This window comes from Martes martes (assembly GCF_963455335.1).
Source record: "Martes martes genome assembly, chromosome: 7".
Classification (NCBI taxonomy): domain Eukaryota; kingdom Metazoa; phylum Chordata; class Mammalia; order Carnivora; family Mustelidae; genus Martes; species Martes martes.
This window is the reverse complement of record NC_137894.1, coordinates 114,345,112-114,369,373: the sequence shown is the minus strand read 5'-3', so window position 1 is coordinate 114,369,373 and position 24,262 is coordinate 114,345,112. Positions and strand designations below refer to the sequence as shown.

The following is a 24,262-nucleotide window of genomic DNA, read 5'->3' as shown; positions in this document are numbered from 1 at the left end:
AGGGACAAAAAGTCCTCAGTTTTATTTGATATAATTTTCCATAATATTTTATTTTTATATTTTATCCACAATAAACCACAGTTAAAACTATGGGTTGTTCCACTGCCAGCTAGGGTCTGGTGGTACATATCCTCCAGGGCCCCTGAACAGTTAATGGTCTTTCCCCTTACAACTTTCATCCATCCTCAACTACAGTGTGATTGCATTTCAAACTTTGTACCTGAGACCAGTGGTTAATTAGGAACCATTTTATAGAAAAGAGGTTTAAGTTAGCTTTTCTGGACAGCAACCACCATCTAAAGCAAAGGACCACGTCAAATGACCCTGGGTACCAATGCTCATTGGGCCCATTCAGTTTGGTGGCATGTCACTTTCAGCATTTTATTCTGTCTGTTACTATTTCCCACCTATCACATCGTTCCTTGAATCTTAGTCCAAACCATCATCCAGTTTCACGGGGATTACTGTATTAGCTTTATAGCTGACCTCTTCACTACCATTGTGCCCCCCTCCAATTTGCTTGCCTTAGACTAGAGATCCTGGTAAAACTGATTCAGTCCTGTCTTTCATTTGCTTTAAAAGCCCTTAGAAGTTTCCCATTGCCCTTAAGATTCAGTCCAAAATACTGAATCTTTTGTATTCAGTATGATCTGAATACTGTACGATCTAGTTGCTGCCTGCTTCTCCAAACTCATTTCACCCAATACTTGACTTTTTCTTTCTGATCCCTCCACTCCCCCAGCCTTTTGGTTACTCAAAAATGCCAGACTCATCCGCTCAGGGTCTTCATACAAACTTTAAAATTTGTGTGTTTTCTCCTTCACTGATTTTCTAGTGAAATTCTTAACTTCACGTCATTTCCTCAGAAGCCTTCTGTTTTCTTTTCTTCTCCTTTTTAAAAAAAGATTTGTTTTAGAGACAGGAAGAGTGAGCACATGTGAGTTGGGGGGGTGGGTAGAAGGGGAGGAAGAGAGAATCCTCAAGCAGACTCCCCACTGAGTGTGGAGCCCAAAACAGGGCTCAATCTCATGACCCTTAGATCAGGACCTGAGTCAAAATCAAGAGTTGGGAGATGCTTAACTGACTGAGCCACCCAGATGCCCTGAAGCTGTCTGTTTCCAAGTTTGTCTAGCCCCGAGGGCACCCTGAGCTTTGTTCCCTAGCTACAGCCTGCACACTCCCTCCCCATCACAGTGCGTTTCAGGCACCTGCTTCCCACAGCCCTATCTACCTCACCACAGAAGCCTCCACAGATTAGCCCTTTACCAACCAGCTTCTCCATCCCCTCAGACCATCCTAATACCAACTTCTTATGCATTTACATTTTGTTTTCAAATTTCCTTATTTTTCTCATCAGCGCTCTAGTCTCCAAACGTTCTTCTTGGACTTCTGTTTTTCCCTGGGTACCCATTCTGGGGTTACACAGAAAATGAATAATTTTTTAACGGACACCAATATATACAAACAGTAAAAGCTTTGCACCCTGTCCTCATAAAGGGCAGGCTTTAAGAACTCTAATGCTTCCAGAAACCTTCAAACAACTGGCAAAGGAAGTTGATAAATAAGCCCTATGGTCATACAGTCAGAAGGAAAAGGCTCTTGGATTCATGAAATGGCAAATTCCTTTAATTCTAGTCCCCAAGAAGAACTTAATAGAGGAGGAATAAAATTTTGCACGGGGCTGGGGGGTTACAGGTAACAAGTGCCTTTCCCCCCTTCTTTTTAAGTAGGTTAACACAGAGCTTGTTTAAGCAAACAAACATACAACAAAAAGCAAAAGTCAAATAATTCAAAATAAAGTACAAAAAATCACATTAAAGAAGACCTATAGCAACACTTTATATGCCCATCCTTCCGATCCTAAATTCTCTTGAGTTCTGTAACTGCTCCAGACTCTTTCCCATGAATCGACATAATTTTTTCCCAGCACTTTGCACTGTGCGGCTTGACTTAACTTCTCAGGCTAAGTGCTCCCACCTTATTGCTTCAGTCCCAAGGTTTGCAGGGTGTCTCTTTCTTGGAGAGATTGGGGTGACAGAAGATTTGAGAAATAGGGGTAAGAAATTTTCAATCTCACTTTAATAAAGCCTGTCCTGATCAGTTCAAAATCACCCTTGGCTCAGCTCAGGTGATGCTTCTTTGGGGAAGGAGTGGTTGGGAGATTTGACTCATTTCCTCAGTCTCAGAACCAAAAATTAAACCCCAAGGTTTAAATTCAAACTCTGAAGTATCCTTCCCTCTTTCTTGTTTTTCATCTTGCTTATATGCTATTTGGAGCAACAGTGACTTCATACACTAAAACTGAAAATACAGTGTGATAGTGTTCTGTGATATATATTAGTCAAGGCTATTGGAGCTCTGAGAAGGGAGTAATTTATATTGCCCATGGAATAAGGGCGGCTTCAAGAACCTGGGGTCCTTGAAGCTGCATTTCGGATATGAGGAAGTTTATGCAATCCTCGGAATAATATCTCCTCCAAAATTGAGTATGGAGTGAATGGAGAAGAGTAGCAGAAAAGGCAGGCCATTATAAAGGACCTTAAATTCCTTGCTAAGAAAATTGGAGTGATTAGTATAGGTAAACAAACAGATAAAACCAACCAGGAGAATCTCATCATTTATACTTTTTAGATAACTTTTCAGCAGTGTGGAAGATAGACTTGAGAATCACAATAAGGTTATGTTTGTTTTTTGGGTTTTTTCATACTTGTCCCTGTGGGCCTATAGATATGGGTATGATAAGAGCAGGTGAAAGGTAGAGGGGGAGTTTCTCAATGTGAGACTTCCTATTGTGGAATGACTTCAATTTGTGGAAGGATGACAAGGGATTAAACCAGGAATATTTCCATGGCAATAGAGGCAGGGACAAATGAGAAGATCTCAAGGATAACATGGGAAATGTTACTCCATGTCACCTGTATTTTATACTATTATGTCTGCTCAAACAGTACGTGGTAGGTGAGGCTTTCTCACTCACCCTGGCAAATGGCACGTGGGGGCTGGTTCCTGAGCAACTGTTGCACTTAAGGCACGGGCTCATTTGCTCATTAAACTACCATTTTTTTTTAAGGCAGGGATTATATATTTTCATCTCTGTTTTCCTCAAACCTTCTAATGACCTGCAAAAATGTGTGCTGGAGGGTTGCAGAATGAGGGGAAAATAGACATTCATAAATGGCTGAACATTACAGGCTATCTAGTAGTTAAAGCACTAGCATTAAAGGTTCAGTGATATCAAGGGACTACACCGATTGTCATTCAACCTACCCTTTCGTGGTGACTTATTTCTAAATCTTAATTATTAAGCTGGAGAACTCCCCATCCCACAAATAGCCAGAGTACCAGAAGTCGCAATACTAGCTGCAAAGTAACTTTTTTTTTCTTAGCTGATTTTATAGAGCGGCTATGTGCTAGGGAACGTCAGAAGACGTTGGCCAAGACCCAGAACGTGGGAGGTATCTGTTTCCACAGCATTTGATGAGGACTACAAATAACGGCTTCAATCCGTTAAGTCCCGACTGCAAACCAATGTGCCGGAACCAACTGGCCGACACTCGAATTTCCACCCGGACGCGCGAGTGTGTTACGCGCATCTATTGCTTTTGTCTGGCGGAGGCCGATCGGAGGAGGACCGAGCACCGAGAGGCCAAAGAAGGGAGGCGAGTCAAGGACTTCCTCCTGAGGAGGGAGCTTGGATTCGGGAGGCCGCGCTGGGCCTGTCGGCCTAGGCGTCCACGCGCGTGGGAGAGTTCAGTCATGTCTGTACATTCGGTGATGCGCACCCTGCGCAAGAACAAGACGCTTCGCTACGGAGTCCCCATGCTGGTGAGCGCAGGCAGGAAGGAGAACGTGTGGGACGGGATTCCGGAAGGGGTGGGGCGTCCGGCTCGGCGGGTCCCGGCGACCTAGATCCGGGAGACTCGGGGCGGGGAGCCGCAGCCTGGGCGGGGAAGGGGCGGGCAAGGGGCGGGGAAGGGGTTGGCGGCAGGGGGCAGTTCTAGGCCTCTCGCTTCGCTGGTACCACGATCTGGAGTCCCCCTTTTACCCTCCCTAGTAGTCACCAGGGTGTGCTTCAGGGAGCGAGGTCAGAACAGGATTTTGCCCCAGGTCTGGGTGATTACTGAACTGACCTTGTTAACCCCCTGCTACACCTGGACGGTGGTGTGGCTCGTTGGAACTAGATGTGTTTACTTAATTTGTACAGTTTCGGGCATCTCCACGTTTCAGCTTCCTGGTTTGTGAACTGGTTTAATTCTTCCCGGGCTGTTGGTAGGAGTTCGGTAAAACCTTGTGAAAATTGAGTGTTTAGCACGGTGCCTGCCACATTGTAGCAACTTTCAAAAGGTCGCTGACTTGCAGTTGATCATTTTGAAGCACGTTGAGTGTACTTTTGGTGTGTATGTGTTTGCGTCCTGTCCTACACTGAGTTCCCCGAGGATATCATTCGTCTAGAAGGTACAGGTTGAGGTTGACATAACCCCAGCCAGAGCTGGAATCCAGCCAGATAACTCCCCCCCCCCCCACACACACACTTTTTTGTTGTTGTTTCACCTTGTCAAGTTATTTTGCTTCAGCAAGTCTTGATGTGATAGTAAATGAGACAATTTCAATAAAACGTGTGGACAAAAGCCATTTTCTTTTAAATCCTTAACAGTTTAATCCTTTGTATGGATCTTGGTAAGATGAAGTTACCAACTTTCACATTTAAGCAGAACTAAAGGAGAGAAGTGAACTTAAAAAAGTTTAAAGAAAACTGTCTTAAAAGATAATGCAGTGATTATATTTGTGTAAATGATAGGGCATATGTAAAAACTATCCTCCCTCAAGGTTCCTCTGCCCCCAAATGGAGATCCATTCAGAAGCATTGTGGTCGTGGTCACTAACTTGAGGTCACCTGCATGTCCCAGGGAAAGCCAACTTGATTTTGTTTCTTATTTTTCAAAGTCACAAGCCACGATATTAAAACCACTAGTGTTGAAGTACCTTCTAGGAGTTTAGGGTTTTCCTCTTGTATTTTATTTCAGGGAATGGAAAGTACCACAGTAGCCTTTTCCCCAAATGGTGTCACCCTGTACTGGTCTCTACATCTATACCAGACCTAGAGAACCATGTTTCAAAATATGAGTCGTAAACATATTAATAAATTGAAGAGGAAATTGTTGAATTCAGTACTCTGAAGCCAAACAGTACTGGAAAGAACTCAAAAGATACATCCTCTTCATCATGTAACAGTTGCATATGCCATAATTACTATACTACGTTTATCTTCAAGCTGAAATTATTTCTTCTCTTGGATAAATATTAATGCTTCATAGGACATACAGAAGAGGTACACCTCTTGAACCTCTTGTTCAAGAGGTATACCCTCTCGAACACCAGGTATATATGCAAATACAACTCTCCTTCCCTTCGTGTCCAAACTACTTGAAAGAGAATATACTTGTTTCAGCTTCCACACTACCCATTTAGTCAGGATTTACCTTTCTTTTCTTTTTTTTTTTTAAAGATTTTATTTATTTATTTGACAGACAGAGATCACAAGTAAGCAGAGAGGCAGGCAGAGAGAGAGAGGAGGAAGCAGGTTCCCTGCTGAGCAGAGAGCCCGATGAGGGGCTCGATCCCAGGACCCTGGGATCATGACCTGAGCCAAAGGCAGAGGCTTTAACCCCACTGAGCCACCCAGGCGCCCCTGTCTATATATTTAATAGTGTAATATGACATGTGGTCTTTTGTGACTGACTTCTTTCAGTTAGTATAGTGTTTTCAAGATTCATTCATGTTATAACATGTATCAAAACTTCATTCCTTTTTATGGCTAAATAATGTTCCATCATTTGGCTAGAAAATTTTTTAATTCTAATCCTGTCCTATTTATTTATCATTTTATTTATCCATTGGTGAACATTTAGATCGTTTCCAGTTTTTAGCCATTGTGAATCATGCTGCTATGAACATTCATGTACAAGTTTCTGTATGGATGTATGTTTTCTTTTCTCTTAGGTATATACCCAGTGATAGAATGGCTGGGTTATATGGTACTCCATTTTGAGGAACTGTCAAGCTATTGCCCAGAGTGGCTACATCATTTAACATTCCCACCAGCAATGAATCCTCCATGTCCTTGCCAACACTTGCTAATGTCCATCTTTTTTGTTACACTCTTTTCAGTGTATGTGAAGGTATCTTACTGTGGTATGGATTTGCATTTCCCTCATGACTAATGGTATGGAACATCCTTTCATATGGTTATTGGCCACCTGTATCTCTTTGAAGAAATGTTTATTCAAATCATTTGCCCATTCTAAATTGGTTATTTTTCTTTTTATTGGGTAGAGGTTTCCTTAAACACCTGGAACTAGTAAGTCTTTGTTGATGGCCTCTGTGTGCTTGTTTTGGTGTGTCTTCAATACTTAGCCAGGCAGGTTACAACTCTGCCTTGAGCTTTTGCTTCCCATTTGCTCAGAGACTCAAGGTTAGCCACAGGCAAGTGTTCAAGGCCTTCTCAGATCTTTCCTGAGCTTACACAACTCTGGGCATGGGCACAATTCTGTTCATGAGCATTTCCTTCTAGATTCTCAGGAATTATGTTAGAACTATTCAGAGTCCTCTGTGGACACCTTATTTCTCATATTTTCCTTTTAAGCTTTTTGTTTAGACTGTTATTTGCCCTGTTGCCTACCATCTCAGGCAGTCACAATATTAAACAATTGCCTCTGAATTTTTTCAACAAACAGTTCTTGGGAGAAGTCTGTTAGTACAAGTTGAGCTCCAAGTCAAGAAAACTGAAGTAAGCCTGTGACTGCGATTTCCACTGAACCACCAGATTTGGTTAAGCAGTGACAATTCTCAGAGAATAAGATTTTAAGGAGCCGCAACCCCATGCTGCCCCTTTAGAGGTTATTGCTTTGTACCATGATGCATTCTATTTGTTCTCATGGTTACCATGGAGCTAGGGCAGAGAGGTGGGAATAAAAATGCCACCAAGCCTTCTGTTCTTACTGAAAGGTTGTCTCCTTCTTAAGATGTTCCCAGCATTACTGCAAGTCTTCGCTTACTTTTCAAATTTGAAAAAGTTTGCCTTGACAACTTTTGCCAGTTTTCTCATTGCTTTGATGGAGAAGGTTTTTGGAGATTCTTAGTCTGCCATTTCACTTATGTTATCTTTTGGTTCTTTTTTTCCTATGTCTTTGCTGAGATTTTCTAATTTTTCCTTTAAGAACACCTGTTACTGCTCTCTGAAGCACTTTTATAATGATTCCTTTAAAATTTTTGTTAGGTCATGGGGTGTCTGGGTGGCTTAGTCAGTTACGTGTCCAACTCTTGGTTTGAGCCCAAGTCTTGATCTCAGGGTCCTGAGATCCACCTGGCATGGGCATGGGGCTCCCTGCTCAGCGGGGAGTCTGCTTCTCCCTCTCCCTCTGCCCCTTCCCCGCAGGTGCAGGCACAGTGGGCGTGCTCTCTCTCTCTCTCTCTCAAATAATAAATAAATCTTTAAAAAAGATAAATAAAATCTTTGTCAGATCATTCCAACATCTGGTTTATCTCCATGTTAATATCTCTCAGTAGTCTTTTCTAATTCAACTTGCTGTTTTCCTGATTCTTGCTATGACAAATGAGTTTTTATTGTGTCGTGGACATTCTGAATATTATGTTAGGAAACTCTGTATCCTATTTAAGTCTTCTACTTTAGCAAGCAGTCACCATGCTTAGACTTAGCTTGTAGGTAATAGCGTACTATTTTGGGCTTTCTTTCCAATAATAATTTAGGTTCCAGAACCCTTGCAGTGCTATTCTGGTATGCTTTGTTCGTTTACCTGGTGCTGCTTTGTTCCCCTGGTGCCTTCTTGATCCCTTCTAAAGGTGGAGTGTTAGTAATCAACATGTGAATATTTTTAAAGTTAACAGGATTGATTGAGATCATAAAAGAAATTAATGTAGATAGAGAAGACCAGTCATTGTGCCCTGGGGTACTCCCAACATTAGGGGATTGAGTGTACAGGAAGAACCAATAAAGACACTAAGAACTATTCTCAGGTAAAAGAAAAATCAAGTGTAAGGGGGAAAGGAGGAAAGTGACCACCAACTGTGTCAAATGTTGCTCATGAATAAGATGAGAACAGAGAGTTAACCATTGGATTTGGAAATGTGGATGTCTTTGGTGGTTGGAATGGGTATAAGAGAGAGTGGGAGGGACAGTGAGCATCAACAACTCCTTTGAGAAATTTTACAGCAGATAAGAACAAGGAGAGAGGACAGTAATGTTAGGAGGTGAGGTCTAGAGAAGTTTGTTAATAAGTGGGAGAAATAATAGCATTTTTTATGATGACTCATGTGGTAGTGAGCAAGATTTTCATGATCTAGGAAATGAGAGAATTGTTGAATCTGGTTCCTTCAATATATAAGATAATACAGGATCTATTGCACAAATGAAGATATTTAGTTAGGAGTGTAGATACTGTGGTAATGAGTGGTAGGTGGTGCAGTTCTGGCCCTAATCAGAATTAGCACAGATTTCACAGAGTAAGGGAATAGTCCTTCGTGAAACTCCCCTTATTTCAGACACCAGCTGAAAGCTCTGGGATTCTTAGACCACCTGTGCTTCTGATACAACTGATTATAAATTCATGGATTCCTGTTAACCCCCACAAGTTCAGTAATTCACTAGAATGACTCACAGAACTCAGGAAGGCACTATACTTACAATTATAGTTTTATTATAAAGGGTATAAATTAGGACTAGCCAAAAGAAGAGACCACAGGGAAAGGTCTGGAAGGTCCCAAAAGCAGAGTTTCCATTTTCCCTCCTGTGAAATCAGGGCATGCCACCCTCCCAGCACATTGATGTGTTCACCAGCCAGGAAGCTCAACCAGGCTTCAGTGTCCAGAGTTTTTTTAATTGGGGTTTTATGATCTAGGTATGGTTAATTGAATCATTAAAAATGTGAGGGAACTCGGTGTCCAGCCCCATCTCCTTGGGAGTCAGGTTGATATCATAGGGTTTAAAGCCCTATTCCTCTAGTCACATGGTTGGTCATTCCAGCATGGCCTGACTGTATACTGTAACCTTCTAGGGGCCTGCCCTGAGTCACCTCATTAGCATAAACTCAGGTGTGGTCCTAGGGGCCCACCACCAGTAACAAAGATACTCCTGTCACTCAGGAAAGTCCCAGGTAGTACTTTCTGCCCAGGAACCCAAGACAAAGATCAGACAAATTCTTCATTATGTAACATGTGGGTACTATGATTGTAGAAGTTCCAGAAAGAGATAATGGATGCCTGGACTAGAATGTTAGAAGAAGGTATAGTCAGAAATTGTCAGATGCAGGAAATATTTTAAAAGTAGAGGTGATGGGGCGCCTGGGTGGCTCAGATGGTTAGGCATCTGCCTTTGGCTTGGGTCATGATCCCAGGGTCCTGGGATTGAGCCCCACATTGGGCTCCCTGCTTGGCAGGGAGTCTCCTTCTTTCTCTGTCTCCCCCTGTACCCCCTGCTTGTGCTCTCTCACTCTCTCTGTCAAATGAATAAATAAAATCTTAAAAAAAAAAAGTAGAGGTGACAGAACTCAGAGATGGATTAGATGTGAGATACAAATGAGAGGAGCTTATGATGATTACATAGACGTTTGCTTGAGCTGTTGGATGAAAGCTGTTGACATTTACTGGAAAGAGTGTTGGGGTAAGAGTCAAGACAGTTTTTTTAAATGTTAATTTATTGTATCTGCTAGACTTTTTTTTTTTTTTTTTTTTTTTCAGATTTTATTTCTCTGAGAGCATGTGGGGGAGGGGCAGAGAGGAGAGAGGGCAAAGTAGACCTCCTCCCATGGCGGCCCAATGTGGGCAGATTCCAGGACCTGGAGTTCATAACCTGAGCTGAAGTCAGATGCGTAACCAACGGGGCCACCCAGGTGCCCCATGTGTCTGTTAGACTTTCAAGTGGAAATGTCAAATAGGAAGGCGGGTTTTAGTTCTGTGGGATGTTTCCCATTGAAAGCATGCATTTGGAGGTTGTTAGGTTATAGAGCCCATTTAAAGCCATGAAATTGGATGACATCAGCTATGGACTCAGTTTTGGTTGTTTGTGAATAGTTAGAAGAAATGTGAAAATTGGAGCCTTTTGGGATACTCCCAACATTTTGAGGTCGGGAAGATGAGGAAGAATGAAAAAAAGGAGACTGAGACAGAGTTAGGAAAGCCAGGGATGTGTCTCTTCATTGAAACACAAAGACAAGAGTTATTTTACTTACACAGGTAATTCTTACCTATTGACATTGCCAGATATTTTTCCTGCTTTGTTGTCTCTTGATTTTGTGTTGTTTTTATTTCATTTATTTGTCAGGGTACACATTTAAAATTTTTATGTGGTCAGACTTACTGGGTTTTAAAAGTTATAACCTAAAGGTTTTGTTAGTATTTCAACTTTAAAATTGTAAAGTTTTATATTTTACATGTTTTATATCTTTTGTTTCTTTATTTGGTGATATTAGTATATTGACATAAAAACGAAGGTAGTGATCAAACTTTATTTTTATCCAAATTGCTAGACTATTACAGCTTTAGGATTAGGGGTGAAAGCCCATTAGATTATTGGAAGAGATGATAAAACAGCAATGACAGTTGGAGGGATCTTTTAAGGTTTGCCCTATATTGAGAAGTGTGGTATATTTTATGAGATTCTTTTATTGGTAAGAAAATGGAGAAAAATGCTGTCTAGTTAGCTTATTTTGCAAACACAGAAAATTGAAAGAATTCTGGTCTTGAAGAAATGAGGCCAGAATTTAATTCCTGGCTTTACTCAGTATGATCATAGGCAAGTCATTTAGTTGCCTGTCCTTTTATTTCCCCATCTTTTAAATGGATTTTTTCTTAGCTTTAGTTCTTTTATAAGATCAACTAATACAATGCTTGTGATGATGTTATTTAAACCATAAGGTGTAATACAAGTATGAGAGGGCACCTGGGTGGCTCAGTTGGTTAAGTGTCCAACTCTTGGCTTCGGCTCAGGTCATGATCTCAGGGTCATGTGATCAAGCCCCACATTGGGCTCTACATTCAGCGCTCAGCACGGAGTCTGTTTGTCTCTCTCCCTCACCTCAAATAAACAAATAAAATCTTAAAAAAAGGAACAAAAAAAACACCAAGTAATGGGGTACTGACTTTGGTATTTGGTGATAGGATAAAATGTTTCCTAGTGACAGTACATACTACATCTACTCTGAACGGATGAATGGTAGCTCACCAAGAAATAATGTATTGGGTTTCATATAAACTGCCACTGTTGACATTAATCTGTAGATAGACTGAATTCTGCCCTTCTATTTTGTTTAACTGTTTCCGTTCTTTGTTTCAGTTGCTGATTGTTGGAGGTTCTTTTGGTCTTCGTGAGTTTTCACAAATCCGCTATGATGCTGTGAAAATTAAAGTAAGGACTGTAATTGGAGTTTAACATGTGTCTGTGTATATGATTGTTCAGGTTTAGATGTGTTTACTTAGTGTACTAAGCAGTGTGAGTTTTGTCTAATTTTTCAAGGGGTCGTATGATCTTTGGGCTCTTTCTTACTCTTTTAAGACAACATGAGTGATCATATGGAAGTGAATCATGAAGTATAAAGAATTTAGTTATCTTATTCATAGAAAATTTGCAGTACTGCATTCTCCAATGAAATATATTCAGTTGAGTTGTTTTTAGGATTTAAAAGGGGCTGGAGAATGTTGGACAATTTCACTCCCGTTATATTATTCTAATTACAAATTAGCTGTTTTATATTAATACCAACAATTTTATAAATTATATTGATATATAAAGTATACTGATAGACTGAAAGAAAGGAAAATTATTTTTCATTACAAATAATGATACTTATCTTTTTTAGGTATATATTTATATGTTATATATGAAACTATACATATAAATATATGTGAGATTTATTTCACAGGGGAGGAAACTGAGGCTCAGAGAGCTTCAGTAACTTACCTATGGTTACATGACTATTTAGAGGTAGTGCTAGGATTTTCACCCTCTTTGATTTACAGTCACGAACAAATTTAGGCCAGGTGTTACATAAGAACTCTAGTTAAGTAACTCTGATTAATTCATTCAGAAGTATGTAGTTTTTTGGGGCACCTGGGTAGCTCAGTTGGTTGGGCGACTGCCTTCGGCTCAGGTCATGATCCTGGAGTCCCAGGATCGAATCCCACACTGGACTCTCTGCTTGCCAGGGAATCTGCTTCTCCCACTGACCTTTCTCCTCTCATGTTCTCTCTCTCTCTCAAATAAATAAATAAAATCTTAAAAAAAAAAAGAAGTGTGTAGTTTTTGTTTGTGGCCATATCCGATATTTGAGTTTTTTCCCAAGTTTTGTACATGTAAAACATACATACATATGTATAATTTCCTATGTACATATATATAATATTTATATGTACAAATTTTTCTACCAATATTATTGAGATCTGCTAGTGAAATATATATTATATAATGTATATTAATTATATTAATTAATAATTATTAGTAGGAAAGTAAAGTGTATTAAAGACCCATTCAATTTTCTCAGTTAATTTTATAGTTTAAGAGAAATACCAACTTCAACTAGTCTTAAAGACAGTAAGTATTAGGGTAAATATTAAATTTAAAAAGAATGTATAATACATATAATCTTCCATGAAATCATGTTTTTATTTACTTTTTCCTTTAGTATCTTGAATATATATGTTACTTTAAAGTCCTATCTCCAACGTACATCAACTATAGATCTGCTTTAGTGTCTAATTTTTTTCTCTTGTTGGTTTTATGGGTAAATGTTCTGTCTTTGAACACACCTTGTAATTTTAATTTTGTTATTTTTATTTTAGGATTTTATTTATTTATTTGAGAGAGAGAGTGAGAGAGAAAGAGAGAAAGTGAGAGAGAGCATGAGCAGGAGGGGCAGAGGGAGAGTAGAGAAGCAGACTCCCTGCTGAGCAAGGAGCCCAATGCGGGACTCGATCCCAGGACCCCGGGATCATGACCTGAGCCAAAGGCAGGAGCTTAACCGATTGAGTCACTCAGCACCCCGACCTTGTAATTTTTTAATTGAATATTGGATCTTGGATAGCCTGGGGGCCAATCCCCTTCCTGCTCTGGAGGAGCGAGTGTTGAGGTTGATCACTGCTCCAGTGTCTGTTGCCACTTATATGTCCTTTTTTGTGTGTCCTTTATTGAGATTATTAGGTCTCGGTTGCCAATTTTTTTTGTGGATTGTTCGTCTTTTTCTTATTGTTCTGTAAGATTTCTTTATACATGGCAGATTATAAACCTTTTGTCATCTTAATGGTGTCTTTTGATGAACAAGTTTAGTGTGTAGTCTGTTATTCCTTTTTTACTCAGAGTTACTTTTTCTTTTTGTCATTTTAAGAAGTTTTTCTTAAGCCAAAATAAAAATATTTTTCAATATGATTGCTAAAATTTTTGTTTGGCCTTTTATACTCAGATCTGCAACTATAAAACCCAAATGGAATTGATTTTTTGTACACAGTGTGAGGAATTGTGATATTCTGATTTATAAGAGATAGGTATTTGGTCTTTGCCCTATTTTCTGGCATTGAACTAAAACCCCTGGAATTTCCTGTGTTAAGAGCAAGCAAGGTGTCTTTTGTTATGTGAATGATTTATGGAATGCCCCTAGGTAACCTAAAGGTGGGGGCTGGTTGCTAGGAGAGCCAGCCTTGTGAGACAGGGTTGGAACTTTCAGTCCCTCCTCTTGACTTCCAGGGAGGGGAGTAGGGCTAGAGGTTGAATCAGTTGCCAATGGCAAGGACTTAATCAGTCATCCCCATGTAATGAAGCATGAATAAAATTAAAAAAGTAAGATTCAGACAAATTCCTGGCTGGGGAACTTGTAGAAGTGCCGGGAGAGTAGCCCTCTTAGAAAGGACATGCAGGGGCGCCTGGGTGGCTCAGTGGGTTCAGCCTCTGCCTTTGGCTCAGGTCATGATCTCAAGGTCCTGGGATTGAGTCCCACATCGGTCTCTCTGCTTGGCAGGGAGCCTGCTTCTTCCTCTCTCTCTCTCTGCCTGCCTCTCTGCCTACTTGAGATCTCTCTCTGTCAAATGAATAAATGAAATCTTAAAAAAAAAAAAAAAGAAAGAAAGAAAGAAAGAACATGCAATCTCCACACCCTTCCCTTGTACTTTGCCTGTGTGTCTCTTCCATCTGGTCTTTTATAAATAAAATGTTTCAGTTCTGTGAGTTGCTCAGGGAGGGGTTGTTGGAACCTCCAGTCTATAGATAGTCAAGTACAGGTGACATCCTGGATTTGCAGTTGGTGTGTGAAGTGGGGAAGGGGGGCTATCTTGGATGACTGAGCCCCTAACCTGTGGGACCTGACTCTTATCTCCAGGTAGGTAGTGTCAGAATTGAGTTAATTGCTTGGTGGTTTGGAAAAAAACCCCACACACATTGGAGGAACTATAACGGAACTAGCTGTAACTCAACTAATCTGAGTTTGTTTGCTCCTTGGTGAGTTGTAGATAGAGATTACAACAGGTAATCTATAGGAATTACAGCAGGCGGAGTTGTTATACAAAGGAAGCTTGACTTGCAGCAAACAAGAAGGAGATCATGGAAATAACTTCCAAAGCCATGACTACCCAAACAGGGGTGAGAGAGTTCTTTTTATTTAAGATTAGGATGGATATTCAGAAAGGGGAGCTTTGTCATCATACATAAAGGCAGGAATAAGGTTGTGCAGACATAGTATCTTATGAAACCTGTGCTCCTCAAAGGGCAAAGACTTTAATACTGTACTGAAGCAGAGTAACTGTTGGACAAAGGGAAGGGCTATGGACATGATCCAAGAGCCATTATAAACTGGATGGGATCTTCCTTTCTTTCTTTTTTTTAGGATTTTATTTATTTATGACAGAGAGATAGCGAGAGAGGGAGAAACAGGTTTCCCCTGAGCAGGGAGCCCGATATGGGGCTCCATCCCAAGACACTGGGATCATGACCTGAGCCGAAGGCAGACTCTTAAATGACTGAGCCACCCAGGTGCCGAGCTGGATGGGATCTTGGGCTGGTTTTCTCAGGTAAGGTCTGCCAGGACCTTGCTTGTTCATAGACTGGAACCTTATCAGTTGACCCATAGCCAGTGTATTTCTTAGTGGGGTCTGAAAAGAAACAGTAGCTGACTACAGAGAAACAGTTCTGAAAAACAAGCTTTAAATTTTCTGCTAGTTTCAATCCTGCAAAGACAACTCAAGAATGTGCTAGGTCAATCTTTACTTTTGAAATAGCACTGGGAGTTTTACCATTGATTTTTTTTGTTTCTGATATGGTTAGGCTATCTACTGGCTATTAGAGACTTAGTTTTTACATTCCCATTGTTCCCTTAAAATTCTTAACTGCTGGGTTTTTTTTTCCTTTTTCTTTTTCATTTCTTTGTAATTCTAACACCCCCTAGGCAGTTCTGCAAAGAAGTGTGCTTGGGCAAGTAGAGTTGGTAAGGCACACATCCAGGGGGTGGGGGAATAGTGGCAGGGGATAGCTGGGGACCTGAAATGTCTGGGTCTTTCTTTTTCTGGGGATCCCTAACTCTGCTTATAGAATGTTTCCCCTAATATAGACAATAAGTTGTCCAAGCATTATTTACTGACACAACATTTTTCCTTCCTGCTCTTCTGTGTCTGTTTTGTTGTCTGTTCTGTTACATTAATTTATTTACAAATTACATTGTGGTTTTCAAATTAATTGTGCATTCCTGAGAAAGATCTTGGTATACTGTCTTTTTGGTATGTTGCTGTCTTTTGTAGTATGTTCTTCAGGAATTCTGCATTAGTGAAGTTGGCCTGTTCTCTTACTATCTTTCTCAAATTTTGACATCAAACTTGTGCTCACCACATAACTAGAAGGTTTTTTGTTATACTGGCATTATTTCTTCTTTAGTAGAATCCACTGGTAAAGCCACCTGAACCTGGGGTTTTCTTTACGTAAGATTTTAAAGTTCAGATTCAGCTCTTTATACATTATAACACTGTTCAAATAGTTTATTTTTTCTATTACATGTTAGAAAGTTGTAGTTTTCTATGAATTTGTCCATTTTGTCTAATTTTTCAAGTTTGTGGGACTAAAAGTATTCATATTATCCGAGTATCTCTTGGCCATAAAATTTATATTGTTGACCTCCTTTTCATTCTGAATACTCATATTTGTGACTTCTCTTTCTTCTAAGTCGATTTTACTTGAGATTTATCGATAACTTTTGGTTAAGTTTATTCTCTTGTCATGCATTTGTTTGATCTTTAATTCGGTTCTCTATTTACTTTTTCCTTTAAGTTTCTTTTTTCTAACTTTATGAGATAGATTCTTAGCTCCTTGCCTGTCCATCTTTTTTTGGTAATATTTTAAAGAATTTTATTTATTTATTTGACAGAGAGCATAAGCAGAGGGAGCAGCAGACAGAGGGAGAGGGAGGAGCAGGCTCCCCACTGAATAGAAAGCCTGATGTGGGACTTGGTCCCAGGACCCTGGGATCATGACCTGAGTCAAAGGCAGCTGTTTAATTGACTGAGCCACTCAGGCATCCCCTTTTTTGGTAATATATGCTTATAAGCTGGCGAATTTCCTTTTAAACATGGGCCTAGCATGTCATACAAGTTTAATATATAATATGTTCACAATCCTTTAATTAAAAATGTTTTCAGTTATTCAGAAGCTACTTAGAAATGTTTTTCCTTAATTTATAAGTATAGGGGATTTTCTAATTATTTTTTATTGATTTCTAACTTAGATGCATTGTGATCAAAGAATATTTTCAATGAGCTCATTCTTTGATATTTGTTGAGACTTACTTTATGACACAGCATATGATCAGTTTATATATAATGTGTGCTTGAAAGAATGTACATCTGGCAGTGTTGGGTACATATTAAAATTTATACATCCATTTATACATCCATTTGGTCAAGTTTGTAGGGTTTTCTCAAATTTTCTGTAGTGTTGACTTTTTAAATCTGTTTTTTCTATCTGCTACTGAGAAAATTGTGCTTTTATCTCTATTATGACTCCATTTCACCATGATATTAGGCACACATAATTTCAGAATTATTACATCTTCATGGGTGAGTTTTTAGTGTAATGAAGTTTTCCTTAAAAAAAAAAAAAAAATTCAGGATGCCTGGGTAGCTCAGATGGTTAGGCGTCTGCCTTCAGCTCAGGTCATGATCCTGGGGTCCTGGGATCAAGTCCTGCCTGGGGCTTCCTGCTCCTTGGGGAGCCTGCTTCTCCCTCTGCCTCTGCCTCTCTCTCTCTCTCTCTCTCTCTGTCTCTCATGAATAAATAAATAAAATCTTTTAAAAATTCAAATAAATATCAGTAAATTTAAAGATCAGGTTGGTTTTATTCATTGATTCCTGCATCTGGCAAAAGGAAAGAGCTCTGAAGACCTGTATAAAATAGGAGACTTTTAAAGACCGAACTGAGCAGGGACAAGGAAAGAGCACATTATTTCATCTTTCTTTGGGGGACAGATGGGGACAGTTAGGCAGTTTACCTCACTCTGACCAGGAAGTTCCAGACTGACTGGTTAAGATTACATTCCTGGGGGAGAGTGGAACTTAGGTTAGATATTAAGTGTCAGTTTGGTGACATGCTTAGCAGAAGTGACTCCATTTTGGACCTGTTGTCTTTTTCTTAACACTTTGCTTGCTAATAATGCTTCTTTCCTTAAAGGCTGTTTTGTTGGATGTTAATATGACTTCTTTAGCTTCCTTTTTAAGCTTAACCTTTCTATATACTTAGGTTTTAAATATATCTCTTATAAACAGAGTATATGTTTTTAATAGTTTTGTTTTTAATTGGATCATCAAATCCATTTGCATTTAATGTAAATTTTTATATATTTGGGTTTAAATATACTTCTTATGTGCTGTTTGTTACAGTTATTTCTTTCTGACTTTTTTGTGGTCCTCTTTTGGATTAATAATGTTTTATTAATTTGTTATTGTTCTTTTGGTTAGAAAGCTGTATTTTTATTCTTACACTGAAGGTTACTCTAGAGATTATTGCAGGTTTTAGTTTTTGTTTTTTTTACTTTTACTGTTTGGTGTTGAGGGGGAGCAGGATATGCTGTCCCAAAAAGAACCATTTTGACATGTGGATTATTTTGAGCTGAAGACCTAGCAGACTATGGAAAGGATCTTTATCTCTCCTTTAACTGCCTAAAGCAAGTTAGGTGGAGGGCCTGTACCAGGAAGAGACCTATTACCAGGGATAACTTTTTATATCCGAAAGACTTACCTGCATGGCATAGTGGACATTTGTTTACCAAACATTTGCTCTTTTTATCTTCCTCTGAATTGTCTTCCTCCCCTTTTAAACTCTAGCTTCCTACCTCATTTTCCTTAGCTCAGAGTGATATTTAATTGCCTGACTCAATTTCCTGGCTTCCTGTGAGTCTCATGTCTTTGTGGGCCTCCTATACATATATAATTAAATTTGTTTTTCTCCTGTTCATGTGTTTTATGTCAATTAATTATTAGGCCATCCTTACCATCCCATAACTTTTTTTTCCCCTTATATAACTTTTTAAATTCAAAATTGAATCTAACAGACTTAAATAACTTATGGCTCCTCTTTCTTTTCTGCAGATTGATCCTGAATTAGAAAAAAAACTGAAAATGAATAAAGTATCATTGGAATCCGAGTATGAGGTACATATGTTAATATGTTATATGTTAATATAATCTCTCTTTTGTAGCAGTTTTCCTAGCCAGTAACTGATTCTGTCTATCTTAAATTATTACCAGTGTAGAAAAAAATGACCCCAAATAATATGGTATGAGGACAACTAACTATATAGTCATTTGGTAAGAAAATATGATGGATCTATATTTCACGTGTTAAAATGAATAAATTCTAGGTAGAACAAAAATTTAAAAATAAAAAAAAAGTGCTAAAAATACCAGGAGAAAAAAATGAAGATTCTTTTTTGTGGTCTTGAGTCAGAAAAGTTGACTTAAATGTGATACAAAATTCAAAAACTTTAAAAGTAAAGATTGATGAGTTTATATATAAAAATTCAGAAGTTCGGCCTTAAAAAAAAGTATATAACGTCACTAGTTAAATGAGGAATCCTAAAAATACTGTTATGATGAATTAGTTTATTTAAATATGAACAGCTTTCATAGATCAGCATGGAAAAGTTTAACATTTTAGTTGGTCAGTGGGAACATGGGGCAAAGAATGTAAAGACTTCAGCAAAAAGGAAATAAATATTCTTTTGTGTGTGTGTGTGTCTTTTTTTTTAACGATATTTTAAAATTTAAATTCAATTAGCCAACATAGTAGTACATCATTAGTTTTTGATGAAGTGTTTAGTGATTCATTAGTTGCCTATATAACACCCAGTGCTCCTCACATCACGTGCCCTCCTTAATGCCCATTACCTAGTTACCCATCTCCCTACCCACCTCCCTTTCCACAACCCTCAGTTTGTTTCCCTGAGTCAAGAATCTCTTATGGTTTGTCTCCCTCTCTGGTTTCTCCCCATTCAGTTTTTCCCTTCCTTCCCCTATGATCCTCTGTGCTATTTCTTATATTCCGCATATGAGTGAAACCATATGATAATTGTCTTTCTCTGATTGACTTATTTCACTTAGCATAATACCCTCCAGTTCCTTCCATATCAATGTTACTGGTAGGTATTTATCCTTTCTAATGGCTGAGTAATACTCCATTGTATGTATGTATATATATATATACATACATATACACACACACACATACACATATATACATATATACACACACACACATATACACACACACACACATATATACATACATATATATACACACACACACATATATACACACACACATACATATATATATACATACACACACACACACACACACACACACACTCCATCTTCTTTATCTATTCATCTGTTGAAAGACATCTCTGCTCCTTCCACAGTTTGGGTATTGTGGACATTGCTTCTGTGAACATTGCTTCTGTGAACATTGGGGCTCATGTGCCCCTTCTTTTCACTACATCTGTATCTTTGGGGTAAATATCCAGTACTGCAATTGCTGGGTTGTAGGGTAGCTCTCTTTTTAACTTCTCAAGGAACCTCCATACTGTTTTCCAGAGTGGTGTACCATCTTGCATTCCCACCAAAAATGCAAGAGGTTTTCCCCTTTCTCCACATCCTTGCCAACATTTGTTGTTCCCTGTCTTGTTAATTTTAGTCATTCCAACTGGTATAAGGTAGTATCTCATTGTGGTTTTGATTTGTATCTCCCTGATACAAATGTGATGTGGAGAATAAATATCATTCTTAAACATAGGACAAGGTACCAAGCTTATAGGAATGTTAAAATTATAACAATGTGTCTTCGTCCACCCATCTGATTAGCAAAAATTCGTGTTTAATAGCACATGGTATTATAGCATGTGGTTAGGGAAGATGGTCTCCATTTCTTGTATATTGTTGATTTTTTGCCTGTGGATCATACTTTCCTGTTTCTTTGTATGGTTAGTTATTTTGCTTGAAAGATGAACATTGTGAATAATACATTGAAGAGACTTGTGAAGAGTGTTGATTTTCATTTTAGCAGGCAGTTCAATTATTGGCTGATTATTTTGAGCTTGGTTTGTCTTTTTAAGGGAGGATCTGTGGAAAGGCTTTGGTGTTTCCTATACTGCTGTAACTCTATGGGACTCATTCTCCAAATTGTCTCTCCAGAGGATCTTGTCAGATCTTGGCTTGCAATGAGTCCAAAGTAGGTCCTACTCTTGGCATAATCCTTATTCCTAAAGATTAGCCTTTTTGGTGTCTCAGGTATATGTCAAGGTAGAAGCTAGGTGTTAAAGAGAGGTCTCCACTGTAGCAGGGCTGAAAATCCAGTATTGATTGGCAATGCGTTTCTTCAGCACTTCTTGATTCTGTTTCATACTCAATTCTGTAACAGTTGGTTAAGTGGTAAGCCTTAGGTGGTCTTGCCTAACACATGTACAGCATGGTCTTCAGTGACTGTCCATGTTTTGCTAAATTCCACAGAGACGCTTTCATTTACTGTAGACCTGTGAAGACTGGAACAGTTTTATGTGAAGTCGTTCTGCCAGCCTTGCGTCCCATCTAAGAAATATTCTTAAATTCTCTTAAGCATATTTGTTTTATGTTTCCTGGGTAAAGGCCATCTTTTCTTCAAAGCTTTTTATAACTCTGGGTAATTTCAATACTGTACTTGAAAATAACTTATTCCCTTGCACATTAAATAAGTAGAACTTTGTTCATTTATATATATTTAATATAGACTCCTACTGAAACTGTAAGTGACATTTAGAGCATGTTTCAGTTCACTACTTCCCCATTATTTTGTAAGACCAGTGACAATCTATAAGCACTGTGTCAGTAGTGATGCTCTGGAGGGTTTGTCTGGGAGTAAGTTTTCTTTTAGTTATTTTGGAAACCATAGAATTTGAGAACTGAAGAAACCATCTAGACCATTCGGTTTAGCCTTTTTATTATTACTTATGAGGGAATTAGTGCCCAGATGGCTTATTAAATCACTTGCCCAAGGTTATACAGCTTGTTAGTAAAAGAGAAAGGCTTATTATCCAAGTGTCAGTGTAAATTCATATTGTTTTTCCTATCTCTGGATATAAGCTATTCTGTGTTCTCTGAGCCTTTTTTTTTTTCTCAGTAATTCCAGAACAATAAAAGCAGATGTAGAAAAGTTACTGTCAGAGTGGTGTTGAAGGGTGAAGAACCATTTATATTCTTCCCTTTATTCTACCTTCATTTCTGTGCTGGGAGGCATTTCATACTAACTGTGAAGGTACGATGATCCAAACTAGTTTAAACTAGGTTTTATTGAATGAAAGGGATTTGTTCCTGGCAGCTGTGGGGAATGTCTTCATTTGCAGGCTCAGGCTCATTTCTCAGGTGCAGGACAAATCATTAGTCTCTTTTCTTCCTTCTAGCAGACTTTAGCGTCTCCGTCTTTGTTCTTTTCCTCTCATTTACTACTGTCACCATGCTAACCCATGCTAGTCATTATTAGCTGAGTCAGCCTTCAGAGTTGGACTTTTGTTTTCCCGGCTTCTTGCCTTTCTTTGTGCTCTCAAAAATAAAGTATGCAGACTCTTTCTCTAATTCAGTAATTTTATTCTGATGGGGGGGAGGGAGAAAGATATTCTAATTAACCTCCACAGCAAGCAAGAAAAATTCCAAATCCTAGAAGATGTGTCATTACTTCAGTTATTATGTGTGACATGCACTTGATTTATTTGTTAAAATTATAATTGAGGGCCTATTGGATTTTTTTCCACTCATTTAGTCATGTCCTAATCGAAGTCACAGGACTTTTACCCTAATATATATACTTTAATTTTTGTGGCTCTGTAGAAAATAAAGGACTCCGCTTTTGATGACTGGAAGAATATTCGAGGACCCAGGCCTTGGGAAGATCCTGACCTCCTCCAAGGACGAAATCCAGAAATTCTTAAGACTAAGACAACTTGACTCAGTTGATTCTTTTCTTTTCTTTTTTTTTTTTTTTAACAAAAATGTTATCAACTGGAATTCACACTACATATTCAGGGGGAAGAAAATTTCAGACCTGCAGAAGCTTGGATGTGAGTAATGTGATGACAGATAATCTTGATAAAAAGTCACAGTAACATCAGGCAGTGATTTTTTGTCAATCCTGTGTAGGAAAATAATATCAATCACAGCTGATGAGAGTTTTGGTTTTACTTATAATACCTCACATGATATACTAATCAGTCTCCAAAGTATATAACTGATGATTGTGTTGATACCATTAAAACATGTTGAGAAAATAATATTGTTCTTGGTTAAGGCAAAGATCATGTAGTAGTACATATTACATACAGATACAGCAAATTTGTTCAAGTATTCCAAATTTGTTATCTATGTGACTACAATTTGGAAATGCTGATTTAAAGGTATACTTTATGCCTCAGCATAATTTGCATGCAACTTGACTGTAGTTCTGTTCTTTTTTTTTTTTTAACTTGGGGTTTGCTATGATCTAAATGCTAGGCAAAAAGATAGAATTGAGAGAAGTTAGTTTTTTGAGTTTATTTTCTCCTTTTTACCTGTGTCTTAGCCAGCCTGTTACCCCACACTCTGATTTTTTTCATACTGAGTTCCAGGTGCCTAAAGTCTCAATTGAAATACTCCCCCTTATGTTGCCAAAAAATTATAAATCTACCTGCCTCTTGCCCAATCAAGATCACTGTTTTCAGTGGGTTAGTTTTAGCAATAAGGAAATCAGCTGATTATTTAGTGATAATAAATTATGAGATGTGAGAGAACAGTTGGATTTCATGGGCCAAAAAAAATAATAAACCTCCACTTAACATTGCTCCGTGTACAAAAAGTAACTCAAAATGGATCTAAATGTAAAACTTAAAACTTTTGGGAAAAGAAGGAAGAAAGTCTTTAGGACTTAGTGTATAATTCTTGAAAAATAGTTCTTAACAAAAACATTCATAAAAGAAAAACTTGGTAAATTGAATCTCATCAAAATTAAAAACTTGTGTTTTCCAAAGACCCCATTAAAAGTGAGAAGACAATCCAGACTGAGAGAAAATACTTGCAAACCACATTTATGATAAAAGGCTTATATCTAGAATATATGAAAAATTCTGAAAACTCAGTAATAAAAAAGCAAACAGTGCAATAAGACAATGGTCAAAAGACACAAAGCAGCATTTCATTGAATATATTCACTATATGAATATGGCAAATAAGCACATGAAGAGAATGGTTGACATCACTGGCCATCAGGGAAATACAAATTTGGACTACATTGAGAAATCACTACACACTTATTAAAATAGCTGAAATAAAAAAGTGACAATTCCAAATGCTGGTAAGGATGTGGAGAAACTGGACCCCTCACACATTGCTGGTATAATGTAAAATGGTACAACTCATCTAGGAAATTGTTTGACATTTTCTTTAAAAACGGCATAGGGGACTTCAGTTTCTGGTCAAACATTTAGGAACCTTGGAAGTCACACCTCCCATACTAACACAAAGAAAAAGCTGAAAACCTGAAAATCAACAGCTATTCTTTGATCCATGAGAGAATTGAGGACACAGGACAAAACCACTATCTGAAAACTTGAGTCAGACAAATAGAGAGGATCACAGGTTACCTGGAGGAGAACCCACCTGGAAGCCACTGCTGGAGCCAGGATCAGGTAGGAATGCTTGAAGAGTAATTGACTAATTACTGGAGACAGGG

General features: G+C 38.5%; 1 protein-coding gene across 1 annotated transcript; it reads left to right on the top strand.

Moving 5' to 3' along the window:
* Positions 1 to 3,604: 3,604 nt before the first annotated feature.
* LOC308345870 (cytochrome c oxidase assembly protein COX16 homolog, mitochondrial) lies at positions 3,605 to 23,705 on the top strand. The gene is made up of 4 exons (XM_080808425.1): positions 3,605 to 3,825; positions 11,348 to 11,419; positions 18,622 to 18,684; positions 22,390 to 23,705. The coding sequence occupies exons 1-4, from the start codon at positions 3,757 to 3,759 to the stop codon at positions 22,504 to 22,506; spliced, it is 321 nt and encodes a 106-aa protein (XP_080664551.1). The 5' UTR covers positions 3,605 to 3,756; the 3' UTR covers positions 22,507 to 23,705.
* Positions 23,706 to 24,262: the final 557 nt, after the last annotated feature.

What these genes read in the sequence shown, in the direction of transcription:
- LOC308345870 (XM_080808425.1), top strand. Translation starts at nt 3,757, where the DNA reads ATGTCTGTACATTCGGTGATGCGCACCCTGCGCAAGAACAAGACGCTT. An exon ending in ATGATGCTGTGAAAATTAAA is followed by an intron (nt 11,420 to 18,621) that starts GTAAGGACTGTA and finishes TCTTTTCTGCAG; the next exon opens with ATTGATCCTGAATTAGAAAA. An exon ending in CATTGGAATCCGAGTATGAG is followed by an intron (nt 18,685 to 22,389) that starts GTACATATGTTA and finishes GTGGCTCTGTAG; the next exon opens with AAAATAAAGGACTCCGCTTT.